The following is a 13,470-nucleotide window of genomic DNA, read 5'->3' as shown; positions in this document are numbered from 1 at the left end:
CCCCGGCCCGAGAGCCGTCCCCACCCGGAGGGGGCCAGCACAGGGCGCCCGCGGGACCCGGCCCGAGTCCCCGCGAGTGGGGGGCCAGGCCGCCCGCAGTGCCCCCAGCGCCCGGGAGGGGGCGCCCGGCGGAGCGCAGGCGGGCGGGCGGGCCTCGGGCGGCGGGCGCCCCTGACGTCACCGGCCCGCGGTCGCCAGGGCGACGGCCTCATCCCGCGCGCGTCAGAGCCGCCAGTCTCTTGGCAACCGCCCGATCTCCCGCTCTCCCTCCGCCCGGCGCTCGGCCGCGCGTCGCCCTGGCGTCAAAGTGACGTCAATGGGCGGCCCCCGCCCGGGCGGCGGGGGCGGGGCAGGGGGCGGGGCCCGAGGGGCGGGGCGGGGCCGGGCGCCGCGTGCGGCGGAGCGCGGCGGCTCTGGGCTGACATGCGGCGCGGCCCCGGAGGCGGCAGCAGCGGCAGCGGCGGTGGCCGGAGCGGTAGGCGCCGGAGCAGCGCGAGTGGCCGATCGGGCGGCTTCCCGGCCTGGGCGCTCCGGGGGCGGCGGAGGTGAGGCGGCGGCGGGCTCCGGGCTCCGGGCGGGCGGCGGTGGCCGCCGTGGGGGCTCCGCGCGGGCGCCGGGCCGGGGCTCGGGGTTGCGGCCACCACTAGGGTCCCCGGTCGTACGCGCGCGGGGGGTCACGGACGGGGTCGGTGGTCCCGCCACCCGCGGGCTCCCCTTTGTTGCGTGGGCCATGGTGGGAGCGGGTCCGCGGGGCTCCGGGGCCGGGGATCCGGGGGTCGGGTTGGAGCCGACCGTGGGCTGAGGGGCCCGGCGTGGGGGGCGGGTCCGCGAGCCCGGCGGTGCCGGGGAGGTCGGGGGTGGGGACGGGACGGATCGCGGGCGGCGGGGGCCGGGTGTGAGAGCGGGGCTGGGGGCGGTCCTGGGATCCGGATCTAGCCGACCTCGGGCGGCAGGGCCGGGTGTGGGAGCGGGTCCTCGCCGAGGGGTGCCGAGGGGGTCGTGGGTGGGGACGGAACCGACAGCGGGCAGCGGGGGGTGAGGATGGAAGCGGGGCTCAGGGGGTCCTGGGATCCGGACGGAACTGAACTCGGGCGGCGGGGGCGGGTGTGGGAGCGGGTCCGCGCGCCCTGCGGGGCTCAGGGGGTCGGGGGTCCAGGTGGAGCGGACCGCTGGCGGCGGGGGCGGGTCCACGCCTCTCCGGGGGCTGGAGGGGCAGGTGGTTAGGGTGGTGGCGACAGGCGTGGGAGCGGGTCCCCGCATCCCGTGGGAACTGGGGGCTCCGCGGGCATGGATGGAGTCGACCGCACACGGTGGGGGCGCTGGTGGTCTCTGAGCGTTGTGCGACCCCGCAGGTGCGCGGAGCCATGGTTATCATGTCGGAGTTCAGCGCGGACCCGGCGGGTCAGGGCCAGCAGAAGCCCCTCCGGGTGGGTTTTTACGACATCGAGCGGACCCTCGGCAAAGGCAACTTCGCGGTGGTGAAGCTGGCGCGGCATCGAGTCACCAAAACGCAGGTGAGTGGGGCGGCGGGACACAGCCGGCCGGGCTTCCCCACTGGGCCCAGGTGGACCCCATGCAGATTCAGCGCTCCAGGCTTGATTGTCGTGGTAAACAGTCACCGTTTTTTAGTTCGGTGAAGAATGAAAATGCTTTGTATTATGTTTCTGCATAATTCGCACATACCTTCGGAGAAAGCAGGGAGGATAAAGGCAAATACAGACCCGTCCTCAGAGTGCGGTGGTTCCGGACTCAGCTAAGCCCTGGAAAGTGAGCCTGAGGCTCTTGCTTAGCTCCGATTATTTTAAATAACATTGGTGGTTTCTTGGTTATGTTTTCCTAACTTCTTGTGACATTTTGGAGACAAAGTGTTGAGAAATTATCTTGCAAAAAATGAAATGTGTAAATTAGGTTGAGGTTTTTTAAAAAAAAAACACACAAAATATCATTTTTCTTTTTAAAATCTGTAGGTTGCAATAAAAATAATTGATAAAACACGATTAGATTCAAGCAACTTGGAGAAAATCTATCGTGAGGTTCAGCTAATGAAGCTTCTGAACCACCCACACATCATAAAGCTTTACCAGGTAAGGGCTCGGGTTGTCTTGCTGATCCTGGCAAACGTGTTCTGTTTTATTTTCCACAATGTAAGTCTGCAATTTCTGAAGGTGGCTTCCCTTTTGCAGGGTGTGTGGAAGTTGGTTTTTGGTTGTATAAGGTAAATAGACTGATTTTTTATAGGCCGTGCAGATATATTTACAATTATTTTATTGTTCTCGGATCATAATTGAGATTTGCTTCATTGGAATTTTATTTAGTGTCCTAACTTGATCCAGTTTTAAATGTGTACAGATCTGTTGTTAAAATTGCTTTACTGTGAAAACAAACGCATCTATAGGTATTGCCACAGGTCACACATTTAGCGTAAAAAGACAAATTTGAGTAAAACTGGAAACCTCCCGCCTTTGCAGATAACTACTAAACTTTAAAGCCAACAGCTCTTACTGGTTTTCATTGGTTTATCTTTGCAAGGACAGTTGTGAGCGTTTTTTTTTTCCCTATTTAAACTCTTCCGTGAAAAACAGAGAGATGAAAATACTTTTCCGTAGTAAGAGCGAGGAGCTTGTCCTCGGCGCTAGGAACAAGCCTCGCTCTGCCCATCTGTTGGTTTCTTTTGTGACTTAATTTTTGTTCTCACGTTGAAATTAATAAATTACATCTTTAGGAAATAAGTACTAACTTAATTAGAACAGCAAAGCAGCCTTTTCACCTCCCTAATGATGAATGACCAGTTTTGCAAAGGGGAAATCAAGCCTTCTTCCAGAATAAGCTCCTCGCAGGTGCTGTTCATCCACTGGTGTTGGGTTGTCTTCCTCTTAATGATTCTTACACAATGGAATCCGAGATGACTCCGGGATGTGGCTGTGTTTGTGCACTTGGGACGGCTCGGTGTACAGTGTGGTCGGAGAGGGAATTGCGATTTGAATTGATCCCTCAAAGCCCCTGCACTGGATTAAAATAAAAGCAGGGGTCTTGCTGGAGCTCGTGCTCCCCGTGGTGCCCATTCACTCAGTGTCTTCCCGTGCAGAACGGTGCCGAAGCGCCTGGCTCGTGTTTTGCTTCTGTTGTCATCTTTAAGTTGTGTGCTCCCTGGTCGCTGATGTCACTGCCTGTGCAGGGAGCCCGGCCCATTTCCTCGGGGGTGGGCTGAGCTGGTTTTGTTTTTGACTTTGCTCCAGGGCCGAGCTCTGATGGCAGTGCCTTCCTTTTCTTCCTATCCTTCCCCTTTGCCCATTGTGTGGAATTAGCTCCGGTAAAGAAACAAATTGCCCATGTGATTGGGGCTGGAGGCCTCTGCTGGTCGGACACTTACTTTCTGCTGCTGCTCCTGATTCTTAACGGTTTGGAGATGATAGAATCCTGTGGTGTAGCAATGACTTTTATTCCTCTGCTTTTGATGGTAGTGTCTAATTTCTTTTTTTTTTTTTGAGACGGAGTCTCGCTCTGTTGCCCAGGCTGGAGTGCAATGGTGTGATCTCAGCTCACTGCAACCTCTGCCTCCCGGGTTCAAGTGATTTTTCTGCCTCAGCCTCCCGAGTAGCTGGGACTACAGGTGCCCGCTACCACGCCCGGCTAATTTTTGTATTTTTAGTAGAGACGGGGTTTTGCCATGGTGGCCAGGCTGGTCTCAATCTCCTGACCTCATGATCTGTCCACCTTGGCCTCCAAAGTGCTGGGATTACAGGCGTGAGCCGCTGTGCCAGGCTGCTAGTGTCTAATTTTCATTCTGCTGGCCAGGGCCCCAGAACCCCGCTGAGACACTTTCCCCCTTTTTTAGGGTTTCAAAAACTTCAAACACTTTGACTCTTAATTCTTTTCCTCCTCTGGCCTTTCTTCAGCCGGGGATGGGGTGAGCCGTGGCCTTCGAGTCCTGGTGGGACAGTTAAAATTCTTGCCAAACTGCTAAAATTTATACAACACTTTCCTTACTAGATTTACAGCTCAAAGCAGCTTTCTTTGAAGCAGTTTTTGGAGAGGGGGATGGAGTCTTGCTTTGTCAGCCGGCTGGGGGACAGCAGTGCAATCTCCGCTCCCTGCTACCTCTGCCTGCCGGCTTCAAGCGATGTTCCTCCCTCAGCCTCCCGAGAGGCTGGGACTGCAGGCGCAGGCCATGACGGCTGGCTAATTTTTGTATTTGTAGTAGAGATGGGGTTTTGCCATGTTGGCCAGGCTGGTCTCAAACTCCTGACCTCAAGTGATCTGCCTGGGTAATCCCAGAGTGCTGGGATTAACCACCGTGAGCCACTGCGCCCAGCACAAATCACCTTTTTAAAGGAGTAACTGTATATTTTGAACCCAAAGAAATCTTTTTTCATAAGAATATATTGTCTCATCCTCTCCAAAAATTTTCAGTACTCACAGATATGTTATACTTTAAATCTTTTTTTAAGTAAAATAAAGTTATTGATCACGGCTGTTGTGTAGCTTCATGCTGAGTGATGGGCTGTGTGCTGAGCAGCCCACCGCAACTGACCTGGCACAGCTGGCTTCTGACAGCCTTGTTTGTCCTTTCAGTAAAGGAAGTGGGAATGGGGGATGCGTTATCTCTTACTCAGGTGGCTCTGACCGTCGGCTGGAATAATCTGTTGCCTGCTAGGCTTCTATAAAGCCCAGGAGACTTCTAGCAGTCTCCTCCTCTGTAGCCCTTAGGATTTTGTCTGTTTTTTTGAGACAGAATCTTGCCCTCTTGCCCAGGCTGGAGGGCAGTGGTGTGATCTCAGCTCACTGCAACCTCTGCCTCCCGGGTTCAAATGATCCTCCTGCCTCAGCCTCCTGAGTAGCTGCGATTACAGGCACCTGCCACCACACCTAGCTAGTTTTTGTCTTTTTTGTAGAGATGGGGTCTTGTCGTGTTGAGCAGGCTGGTCTCGAACTCCTGGGCTTATGCGACTCTCCTGCCTTGGCTTCCCAAAGTGCTAGGGTTACAGGCGTGAGCCACCACGCCCGACCTAAGCAGTCTCAAGTTGTATGTGAGGTGACTTGGATTAAATATGACCGCAGAGGAGAATTCTAATATATTTAGGCTTTTTGTAAGAGCAAAGGCGTAGCAGGATAGTCAGTGAGGAGTTCACCTCTGGTTTTGAAGCCGTCCTTGTGAGTAGGAATCTCCTGTATTTTTTTTTCATTGCAGGAGATTTTCTCTTTCTTTGCATTTTTAAATGATGAATGTCTTTGTCCTGGAGAAGTTAAAAATTTACTGGGGTTCTGGTGGATTATTTGTAGCACTGGTGTCTGCCTTTTCTGCGTGGTTAAGCTCAGGTCTTTCTTCTTTAGGTGATGGAAACAAAGGACATGCTTTACATCGTTACCGAATTTGCTAAAAACGGAGAAATGTTTGGTAAGCCACACTTGTTTTTAATATCCATTGAAAGAAAATGGCACGATCGTGTCTGGATTTGCGCAGCTGGTGTTTGGGCCCACACGTCCTGGGACCCTGAGGTGTCTCCAGGCCCTCCTAGGTGCTGGAAGGAGCTTTGCCCTGGGGCTTTAGCTTGTTTTGTGGTTCCTCAGATTATCTGACTTCCAACGGGCACCTGAGTGAGAGCGAGGCGCGGAAGAAGTTCTGGCAGATCCTGTCCGCTGTGGAGTACTGTCACGACCACCACATCGTCCACCGGGACCTCAAGACCGAGAACCTGCTGCTGGATGGCAACATGGACATCAAGCTGGCAGGCATGGAGGCTCCGGGCCCCGGGGGTGGGGGGGGCACATCAGACTGGCAGGCATGGAGGCCCTGGGGTGGGAGCGTGCCCGTAAGCCGCCGCAGCTTCCCGGGCCCCAGGGTGGGCGCGGGGGCATCAGGCTGGCAGGCATGGAGGCCCTGGGCTGGGAGCGTGCCCGAAAGCTGCCCCAGCTTCCCGACACGCCCCGAAACTGCAGGCCCTTGCCATGTGCAGTTTAACTTCATCCATCCTTTTCTTTGCCTCTCAGATTTTGGATTTGGGAATTTCTACAAGTCAGGAGAGCCTCTCTCCACGTGGTGTGGGAGCCCCCCGTATGCCGCCCCGGAAGTCTTTGAGGGAAAGGAATATGAAGGCCCCCAGTTGGACATCTGGGTAGGAGCCGCGTGCACGCAGACCCCTGCCAGAGGCCGTGTTCCCTGGGGGTGCTGTGTCCCCCAGGGGTGCTGTGTTCCCCGGGGGTGCTGTGTTCCCTGGGGGTGCTGTGTCCCCTGGGCCACTGGCGCTGATGTGGCTCCGTGGTCCTCTACAGAGCCTGGGCGTGGTGCTGTACGTCCTGGTCTGCGGTTCTCTCCCTTTCGACGGACCCAACCTGCCGACGCTGAGACAGCGGGTGCTGGAGGGCCGCTTCCGCATCCCCTTCTTCATGTCTCAAGGTGCGTCGTGGGGTCCCCTGTGGGCAGGGGCCTGTGTCTCCTGCAGCCCCTGTGCAGCTGGCTTCTGAGTCCGTGTTGAGTCTGGGACTCAGGCCCAGGTTATTGTGGGCCGCAGGAGAGAGCCCGCCCCCAGGTGCCTTCTCAGGGTGGGTGGGCGGTGCCCTCACTGTATAGGCTGGTGCCTTGCTTCTTCTGTCCCTGCCCAGCACCCTCGCCCAGGTGCCAGCCTCATCTCTGAGTCTAACCCACTGGCTGTGGTGCACCCGGCTTTTCTATGTCAGTGCTCAGGCACAGGGCGTGGCAGAACGGTGGACCCAAGTGGTTCTCTGTGTGGTGGACACAAAGAGTGGCAGGCAGCCCCCAGGGACTGGATCCTGGCTGGTGCCTCACCTTGGGTGGCAGGACCGAGCTAATGGCCTCGCCCCTGCTCCTGGCCCCTGGCATACCAGCCCACATGGAGTAGTGGGTGGGAGCGCAGGCACGGTCCCAGCTGCCCCGGCTCAGCCTCTTGGCCCTCCGCAGACTGTGAGAGCCTGATCCGCCGCATGCTGGTCGTGGACCCCGCCAGGCGCATCAGCATCGCCCAGATCCGGCAGCACCGGTGGATGCGGGCCGAGCCCTGCCTGCCGGAGCCCTGCCTGCCGGGGCCTGCCTGCCCTGCCTTCTCTGCGCACAGCTACAGCTCCAACCTTGGTGACTACGACGAGCAGGCTCTGGGCATCATGCAGACCCTGGGCGTTGACCGGCAGAGGACGGTGGAGGTGAGCTTGGCCACCCTCGCCCAGCCTTGCATGCAGGGGCTGGGCAGCTTTGCCTGGGAAGCAGGTGCTCACCAGCCGAGTTAAAACAGGAGCGCAGGCTAATTTAGGGGCCAGCTTGTCTACCCCGCTAAAGGATATTCTCAGTCACCCAAGAATAACCTGGAGCGGGCGGGCCCTGGGGCTCCTGCCGCCCCCGAGCTGACCTCAGCTCCTCTTGTCCCCAGTCACTGCAAAACAGCAGCTATAACCACTTCGCTGCCATCTATTACCTCCTCCTCGAGCGGCTCAAGGAGTATCGGAATGCCCAGTGCACCCGCCCTGGGCCTGCCAGGCAGCCGCGGCCTCGGAGCTCGGACCTCAGCGGCTTGGAGGTGAGCAGGCATCTCCTCCTGGGCCCCAGGCTCCCTCCCCCATCAGGCACCAGCTTGGAGGGTGGTTCCTTTTGTGGGCAGCGGGTCCCAGGCCTCGTGGGGAAGGGGGTGCCAGCTCTTGGGGGCTGGACCCTGCCCAGAGGCCACTTGCTCCTGACTCATCCCTGAAGCCGGCTTGTCATGCCACCTCCTGGCAGCATAGCAGTGGCATGTAGTCCTGAGCCAGCCCGGCCAGCCAGTGCCCCTCAGTCAGCCATCACGCCCACCGCGAGGCAGCTCGTGGTCCAGACAGCAGCCAGCTTGTTTCTCCTCTTGATGGCGCCGGCCGGCCCGGGCCACTCCCCTGATGGCCTCTTTCCTGTCTCCGGCCCAGGTGCCTCGGGAAGGTTTTTCCGCTGACCCTTTTCGACCCGCCCTGCTGTGCCCGCAGCCGCAGGCCTTGGTGCAGTCCGTCCTGCAGGCCGAGATGGACTGTGAGCTCCAGGGCTCGCTGCAGTGGGTGAGTGCCCAGAGCGGGCGTGCAGGGGACTCGCCTCAGCCCGGCGTGGTGCCCTCACTGTGTGCGGCCGGCTCTCCCGGAGCCCAGAAAGTCACTGGCTTGTCTCTCCAATGCAGCCCCTGTTCTTCCCGGTGGATGCTGGCTGCAGCGGAGTGTTCCGGCCCCGGCCCCTGTCCCCCAGCAGCCTGCTGGACACGGCCATCAGTGAGGAGGCCAGGCAGGGGCCGGGCCTCGAGGAAGAGCAGGATGCTCAGGAGTCCCTGCCTGGCAGCACGGGCCGGAGGCACACCCTGGCCGAGGTCTCCAGCCGCCTATCCCCACTCACCGCTCCATGTAAGTGGCCCCGGGGACCCAGGAGGACGCTGATGGATGGGCTTGCAGTCTATGGGAGAGCGGGCTAATTTAGAATGGACCTTTGCCTGGCAGCCTCTCAGGGTTGGACTTCAGATTTGCCACTGGTTTTAATCCCTGAGATCATCTTGTGGCTGCTTAGAGTCTGCCCTGCGTGTGCTCCTTCTAGCAGAGGACACAGCATGGGGTTTGGCCACCAGCAGGGTCTTCCCAGGCCACCCCCGGGTGCTGGGAGGGCAGCCCCCGGGTCTGAGGACCACTATGAACCGCCACCTGCAGCTGCACACGATGATGGCCTGCCTTTGGGGATGCCTGGGCTCTGGTGGCCTCGAGCCCTCTTCCAGCCAGGCTGTGGGCAGGGATGGGGAGGTCGGGGCAGCCTATTCCTCTGCATGCAGCATCAAGAGAACCGTGCTCCCCCTACAGGTATAGTCATCTCCCCGTCCGCCACAGCGAGTCCTGCAGAGGGTACCAGCTCAGACAGTTGCCTGACCTTCTCCGCGAGCAGAGACCCTATGGAGCTCAGTGGCACCTCTGCCACTCAGGGGCTGCTGGGCGCCGGCTCCCCAGTCAGGCTGGCCTCGCCCTTTCTGGGGTCGCAGTCTGCCACCCCCGTGCTGCAGGCCCAGGGGGGCTTGGGAGGAGCTGTCCTACTTCCTGTGAGCTTCCAGGAGGGACGGAGGGCGTCGGACACCTCACTGACTCAAGGTGAGCCATGCTCCTCCCACACTCAGCACCTTCTCCAAGGCCCCGTGCGCGCCTCTGGCAGTATTGTGACTATCCTTGATGGTGGATGACGCCCCATATTCTCAACCAGACCTGGGTGGGACCTGCAGTGCTCTGGGCAGACTGGGGTGTGCCCTGCTCTGGAGGTCACAGCCTGCTGGGACGGAAGCATATGTGGGTCCCTGAGCACGTGACCGCCGAGACTGCTTCTGAAAGCACAGGAGATGGTCCCGTGCTGAGCAGCTCCTCCCCACTTGGAGCAGGCATGGGGTTACGGAGGGCCCCTGGCTTATCAGGCTCCTCCGGCCATGCTTGTGTCCCTGTCCTTTCCTTGCCCTCCCTGAGGCTTGGAAACCCCATTAGCCAAGGGCTGTGGATGCTGGGCTGGGAGGCGGGAGGCCACTGACCTCCTGACCTGGTCTCCCCGCAGGGCTGAAGGCCTTTCGGCAGCAACTGAGGAAGACCGCGCGGACCAAAGGGTTTCTGGGGCTGAACAAAATCAAGGGGCTCGCCCGCCAGGTGTGCCAGGCCCCCGCCAGCCGTGCCAGCAGGGGCGGCCTGAGCCCCTTCCACGCCCCTGCACAGAGTCCGGGCCCGCACAGCGGTGCGGCCAGCAGCCGGGAGGGCCGGAGTCTGCTGGAGGAGGTGCTGGAGCAGCAGAGGTAGGGCCTGCCCCCACCCTGGGACCCCGGGAGGGCACATGGCAGGTTGTGTCCTGGAGGAACCTCATCTGCTGAGCGGTTCCCTCCTCCATGTAGCCCAGCAGGCACCCCTGGCCCCAGCCAGGGAAGTGTGGAGGGCACAGGTCTTAGGTGCAGCAGGCAGGTGTGTCTTTTAAAGCCCTGGGGAGGGCGAGGGTGGCAGCGAATGACAGCACCTCGTGACTGCACCTCTGGGGTGCTGAGAGGCCAGGTGGAGGAGGCAAGGTGGGGTGCCGTGGGGGGATCAGCCAGGCACCTGCCCTTGGCAGCCGCAGCCTGCAGCTCCACAGGCGGGCCCTGCCACACAGGCACTTGGAAACCTGAGACCCCTGTGAGCCTGCTCGGTGACCGCCCGTCTTCTGTTCCCACAGGCTGCTCCAGTTACAGCACCACCCGGCCGCCACGCCCAGCTGCTCACAGGCCCCCCAGCCGAACCCCACCCCATTTGTGATCGCCCCCTGTGATGGCCCTGGGGCCACCCTGCTCCCCAGCACCCTCTTCACGTCAGGGCTCCCGCTGCTGCCACCCCCGCTCCTGCAGGCCGGCGTCTCCCCCGTGACCTCGGCCGCGCAGCTCCTAGACACACAGCTGCATATTGGCGCCAGCCCCACTGCCCTCCCTGCTGCGCCCCTGCCTCGCCCGGCCAGGCTGGCCCCAGGCTGTGAGCCCCTGGGGCTGCTGCAGGGGGACTTCGAGATGGAGGACCTGAGCCCCTGCCCCCTGGGGACCTTTGTCCTGGTGCAGTGAGGGCGGCCCCGAGTCCTGGGAGGACACTGACTGTTCCAAGCAATAAGTTCAGAGTAGGTGAGGACATCTGGACTCAAAGCCAAGAACTTTCTAGAAGCAAAACAAGCAATACGTTAGGGGTTTCGGCTTTTAGTTTATTTTTGTTTAATTTTTTTCTTGCACTGAGTGACCTCAACTCTGAGTAAGGACTGGAAACTAAGAAGAAGATAATTGAGGGGTGTGTCTTGGGGCGGAGGCAGGGAGGGGAGCAGGGAGGAGGGAGGACGTCTGCAGCTCCGAGGTGTGGGGATCTCGGCCCCTCTGCAGCTTCGTCGTGGTTGAGATGATGACCTCGGACATCCACGGAAACGAGCGGGCGCGTTGTCTGTCGTCCACGTCTGTGTGTGCGCGCGTGTGTGCGCGTGTGGGCATTGATTAGTATCCGTTTCTTTAGTTAACACTCACCACTTCCTGATTTATGCTTTAATGAAAACTGTGAACCTCTGGCTTCATGTATCAGTTTTAAAGCAGCTCTACATGGTCAGCCCAGGCGAAGATCAGCTCCAGGTTCTTGGAATTCTCTCCCCTGAAATGAAAACCTGGAAGACACTTTTTTCCTGATTTTAGATGAGAAGTTTTATAAACTGCTCAAGAGTTAGTTTTCCAGGACTCTTTAGAGGGACCGCAGGAAGAACCTCAAAGAGGGCAGAGGTGACTTCAAAGTGCTGGGGACTCCGTCCTGAGGGTCACGTGGCCCAGATTCCCTGGGGCAGAAGCCCAGAAGCTTCTTCCTGCTGCACCTCACGTTCAGCTGCTGAAGACCTTCATCCATTTCATGGTGGGGTCCGGGAGAACACCTGCCTTGGGTCAGGCTGTGCAGTAGCAGGGGCCGACCGCAGGCCAGGCAGCTAGGAGACACTCGGGGCCCAGGGCCGCCTGCCTGGGCTGGGACCCTCCCGAGAAATCGCCCGGTCTTTGCCGGGGCTCTTTGGCTTTTTTTTTGTTTCTTTTCTTTTTAAAGCAGACCCTGCACATGCACCTGCACGGGTGACAGGTAGACACTACTTCGTGGTTGGAGTTTGTACGACACTTTGTGTTCAGGTTTCAGCTTCCCTCACTCATGGTAAGAAGCGTCCCGGTCAGCACCAGGCGTGCATTGAAGAAGGGGCCCCAGGGCCTTCCTCCCTCAGTGCTGGGGCGGAGGTGGCAGGAAGGGGCAGCCCTTACCTGAAAGGTTGGGGCGCACCTCTGGCAGGTGGATTCCGGGAGGTTCCATCAGCCAGAAGCCTCTGAAAGGCAACAAAGGAAATGCTGCTCCCACTCGCCCTGAACCCAGCCCAGGTGCCTTCAGCTGCTTCGGCTTCTTACACCCTGCAGTGTTAAACAGAGGCGTTGAGAAAGGGGACAGGCGGGTATTTTTAAAAGCCAAAGATTGACCCAGCTACTTGAGGGTAGGGAGGCGGGCCGGTTCTGGAGGCGCGTCCCTGGGCTGCCAGCGCCCACGGGGGCTGCGCCTGGGCTGTGCCGCGGGGATGCTGGCTGCCCCCGTTCCTGCTGCTACTGCTGCTCTGTGGCTGGGCGAAGGGCTGTCTGGAGGGCAGACCTGGGGCCTCGCCGCAGAGAAAACACCAAAGTCTCCTGTTCACTCATAGAGAAGTTTTTGGGATGGGAGAGCACCCAGACCATCGTGGGCAGCCAGGCCCTTGCCTTCACCTTCACAGAGGTAGCACAATTGATTCAACACAAGCCCCTCCGCCTTTCACAATGATTGCTGTTGCAATGCCACAGATCAAAGGCCTCGGAAACCATGTGTGTTTCCTCTTCGAAGCAATGACAAGCACTTTACTTTCATTGTGGTTTTGTTTTTCTTACTGCTGTAGCACCTCCTGGAGGACGTTAAAGGCCTGTTTTTCCTGTTTTGTTAAGAGTGTGTGATGTGTGTTTTGTAGATTTCTTGACAGTGCTGTATAGACGGCAATGCGGTAGCCTATTTAAAGACACTACGTGATCTGATTGAGATGTACATAGTTTTTTTTTACCATAACTGAATTATTTTACCTCTTACGTTAACATGAGAAACGTATGCCAAATGATTAGCTGATGTATGTTTTTTAATTTAATATTTAAATAAAATAATTTGGAAGGAAAACACCTTGACTTTTGCCCTTCCTCTCTCGTCTCTGTGGGAGGTCTTTCCTTCGGAGCAGCTTCCCTGAGAGGCCACATCTTCCAGGTCTGTGGACGTTCCAGATTTTAAAGGGGAGGTCAGGGAGCCAAGCCCTGCATTCCCCCTCACCACAGGGAACTAACGGCCTTCTGGCTGCAGGTGACCCCCGCCCTGCAGCCACAGGTGGCTCCGGGGTCTGCCTGCTCCTCAGGACTCCCTGGAGGCCAGGCCAGGCCGTGGTGTCAGTCACCGAGTCTCGGCACTGCCCAGGGCTGCCGGTGCCATCCATTCTTACCCCGTCCTCCTCCATCAGGGTCTCCGAGAGCAGGTGGAAGAATCTCATGGCCAGACCATGTCCTGGTCCCCAAAAGACTTCATCTTCTAGCTGTAGGGCAGGCGCTGCGCCTCGTAAGAACAAAGGATTTGTTCATGTTGGCACCTGGCGGATATTTTGGTTAACAAAGTTCAGCCTCGGCGTCCAGGAAGGTGGTCTCCCCGCGCGCTGTTGGGAGGGTTGGGTGGCGCAGCCTTTACGGAAAGCAGCGTACCGGCTCCTCGAAAGACTAGGCAGAACCGAGCTAGCCGCGCCTCTCTTCGTGGTGTGTACCCGAGCCGCTGAAGGCAGGGTCCGGGGATGTTAGTATGCCCTTGTTCACAGCAGCACGGCGGCCAAGCTAGGAAGCCGCCGGGTGGTGGTCAGCCGAGGACGGGCCGAGAAGACGCACCTGACAGTGGAATAGGCCTCAGCCCAACGCGCCCACAACCGGGGAGGAC

At 58.8% G+C, this 13,470-nt stretch overlaps 1 protein-coding gene across 1 annotated transcript; it reads left to right on the top strand.

Moving 5' to 3' along the window:
• The first annotated feature begins 420 nt into the window (after positions 1-420).
• Positions 421-12,678, top strand: SIK1 (salt inducible kinase 1). Its single transcript, XM_035282901.3, has 15 exons — positions 421-460; positions 494-545; positions 1,353-1,514; positions 1,968-2,084; positions 5,332-5,395; positions 5,569-5,730; positions 5,989-6,113; positions 6,271-6,394; positions 6,917-7,155; positions 7,380-7,526; positions 7,900-8,025; positions 8,142-8,358; positions 8,803-9,084; positions 9,533-9,764; positions 10,175-12,678. The coding sequence occupies exons 3-15, from the start codon at positions 1,365-1,367 to the stop codon at positions 10,548-10,550; spliced, it is 2,361 nt and encodes a 786-aa protein (XP_035138792.1). The 5' UTR covers positions 421-460; positions 494-545; positions 1,353-1,364; the 3' UTR covers positions 10,551-12,678.
• Positions 12,679-13,470: the final 792 nt, after the last annotated feature.

The sequence above is a fragment of the Callithrix jacchus genome, chromosome 21 (genome assembly GCF_049354715.1).
Source record: "Callithrix jacchus isolate 240 chromosome 21, calJac240_pri, whole genome shotgun sequence".
Taxonomy (NCBI): domain Eukaryota; kingdom Metazoa; phylum Chordata; class Mammalia; order Primates; family Cebidae; genus Callithrix; species Callithrix jacchus.
This window is presented reverse-complemented; position numbering and strand designations above follow the sequence as displayed.

What these genes read in the sequence shown, in the direction of transcription:
- SIK1 (XM_035282901.3), top strand. Translation starts at nt 1,365, where the DNA reads ATGGTTATCATGTCGGAGTTCAGCGCGGACCCGGCGGGTCAGGGCCAG. An exon ending in ACATCATAAAGCTTTACCAG is followed by an intron (nt 2,085 to 5,331) that starts GTAAGGGCTCGG and finishes TTTCTTCTTTAG; the next exon opens with GTGATGGAAACAAAGGACAT. An exon ending in GCCCCCAGTTGGACATCTGG is followed by an intron (nt 6,114 to 6,270) that starts GTAGGAGCCGCG and finishes GGTCCTCTACAG; the next exon opens with AGCCTGGGCGTGGTGCTGTA.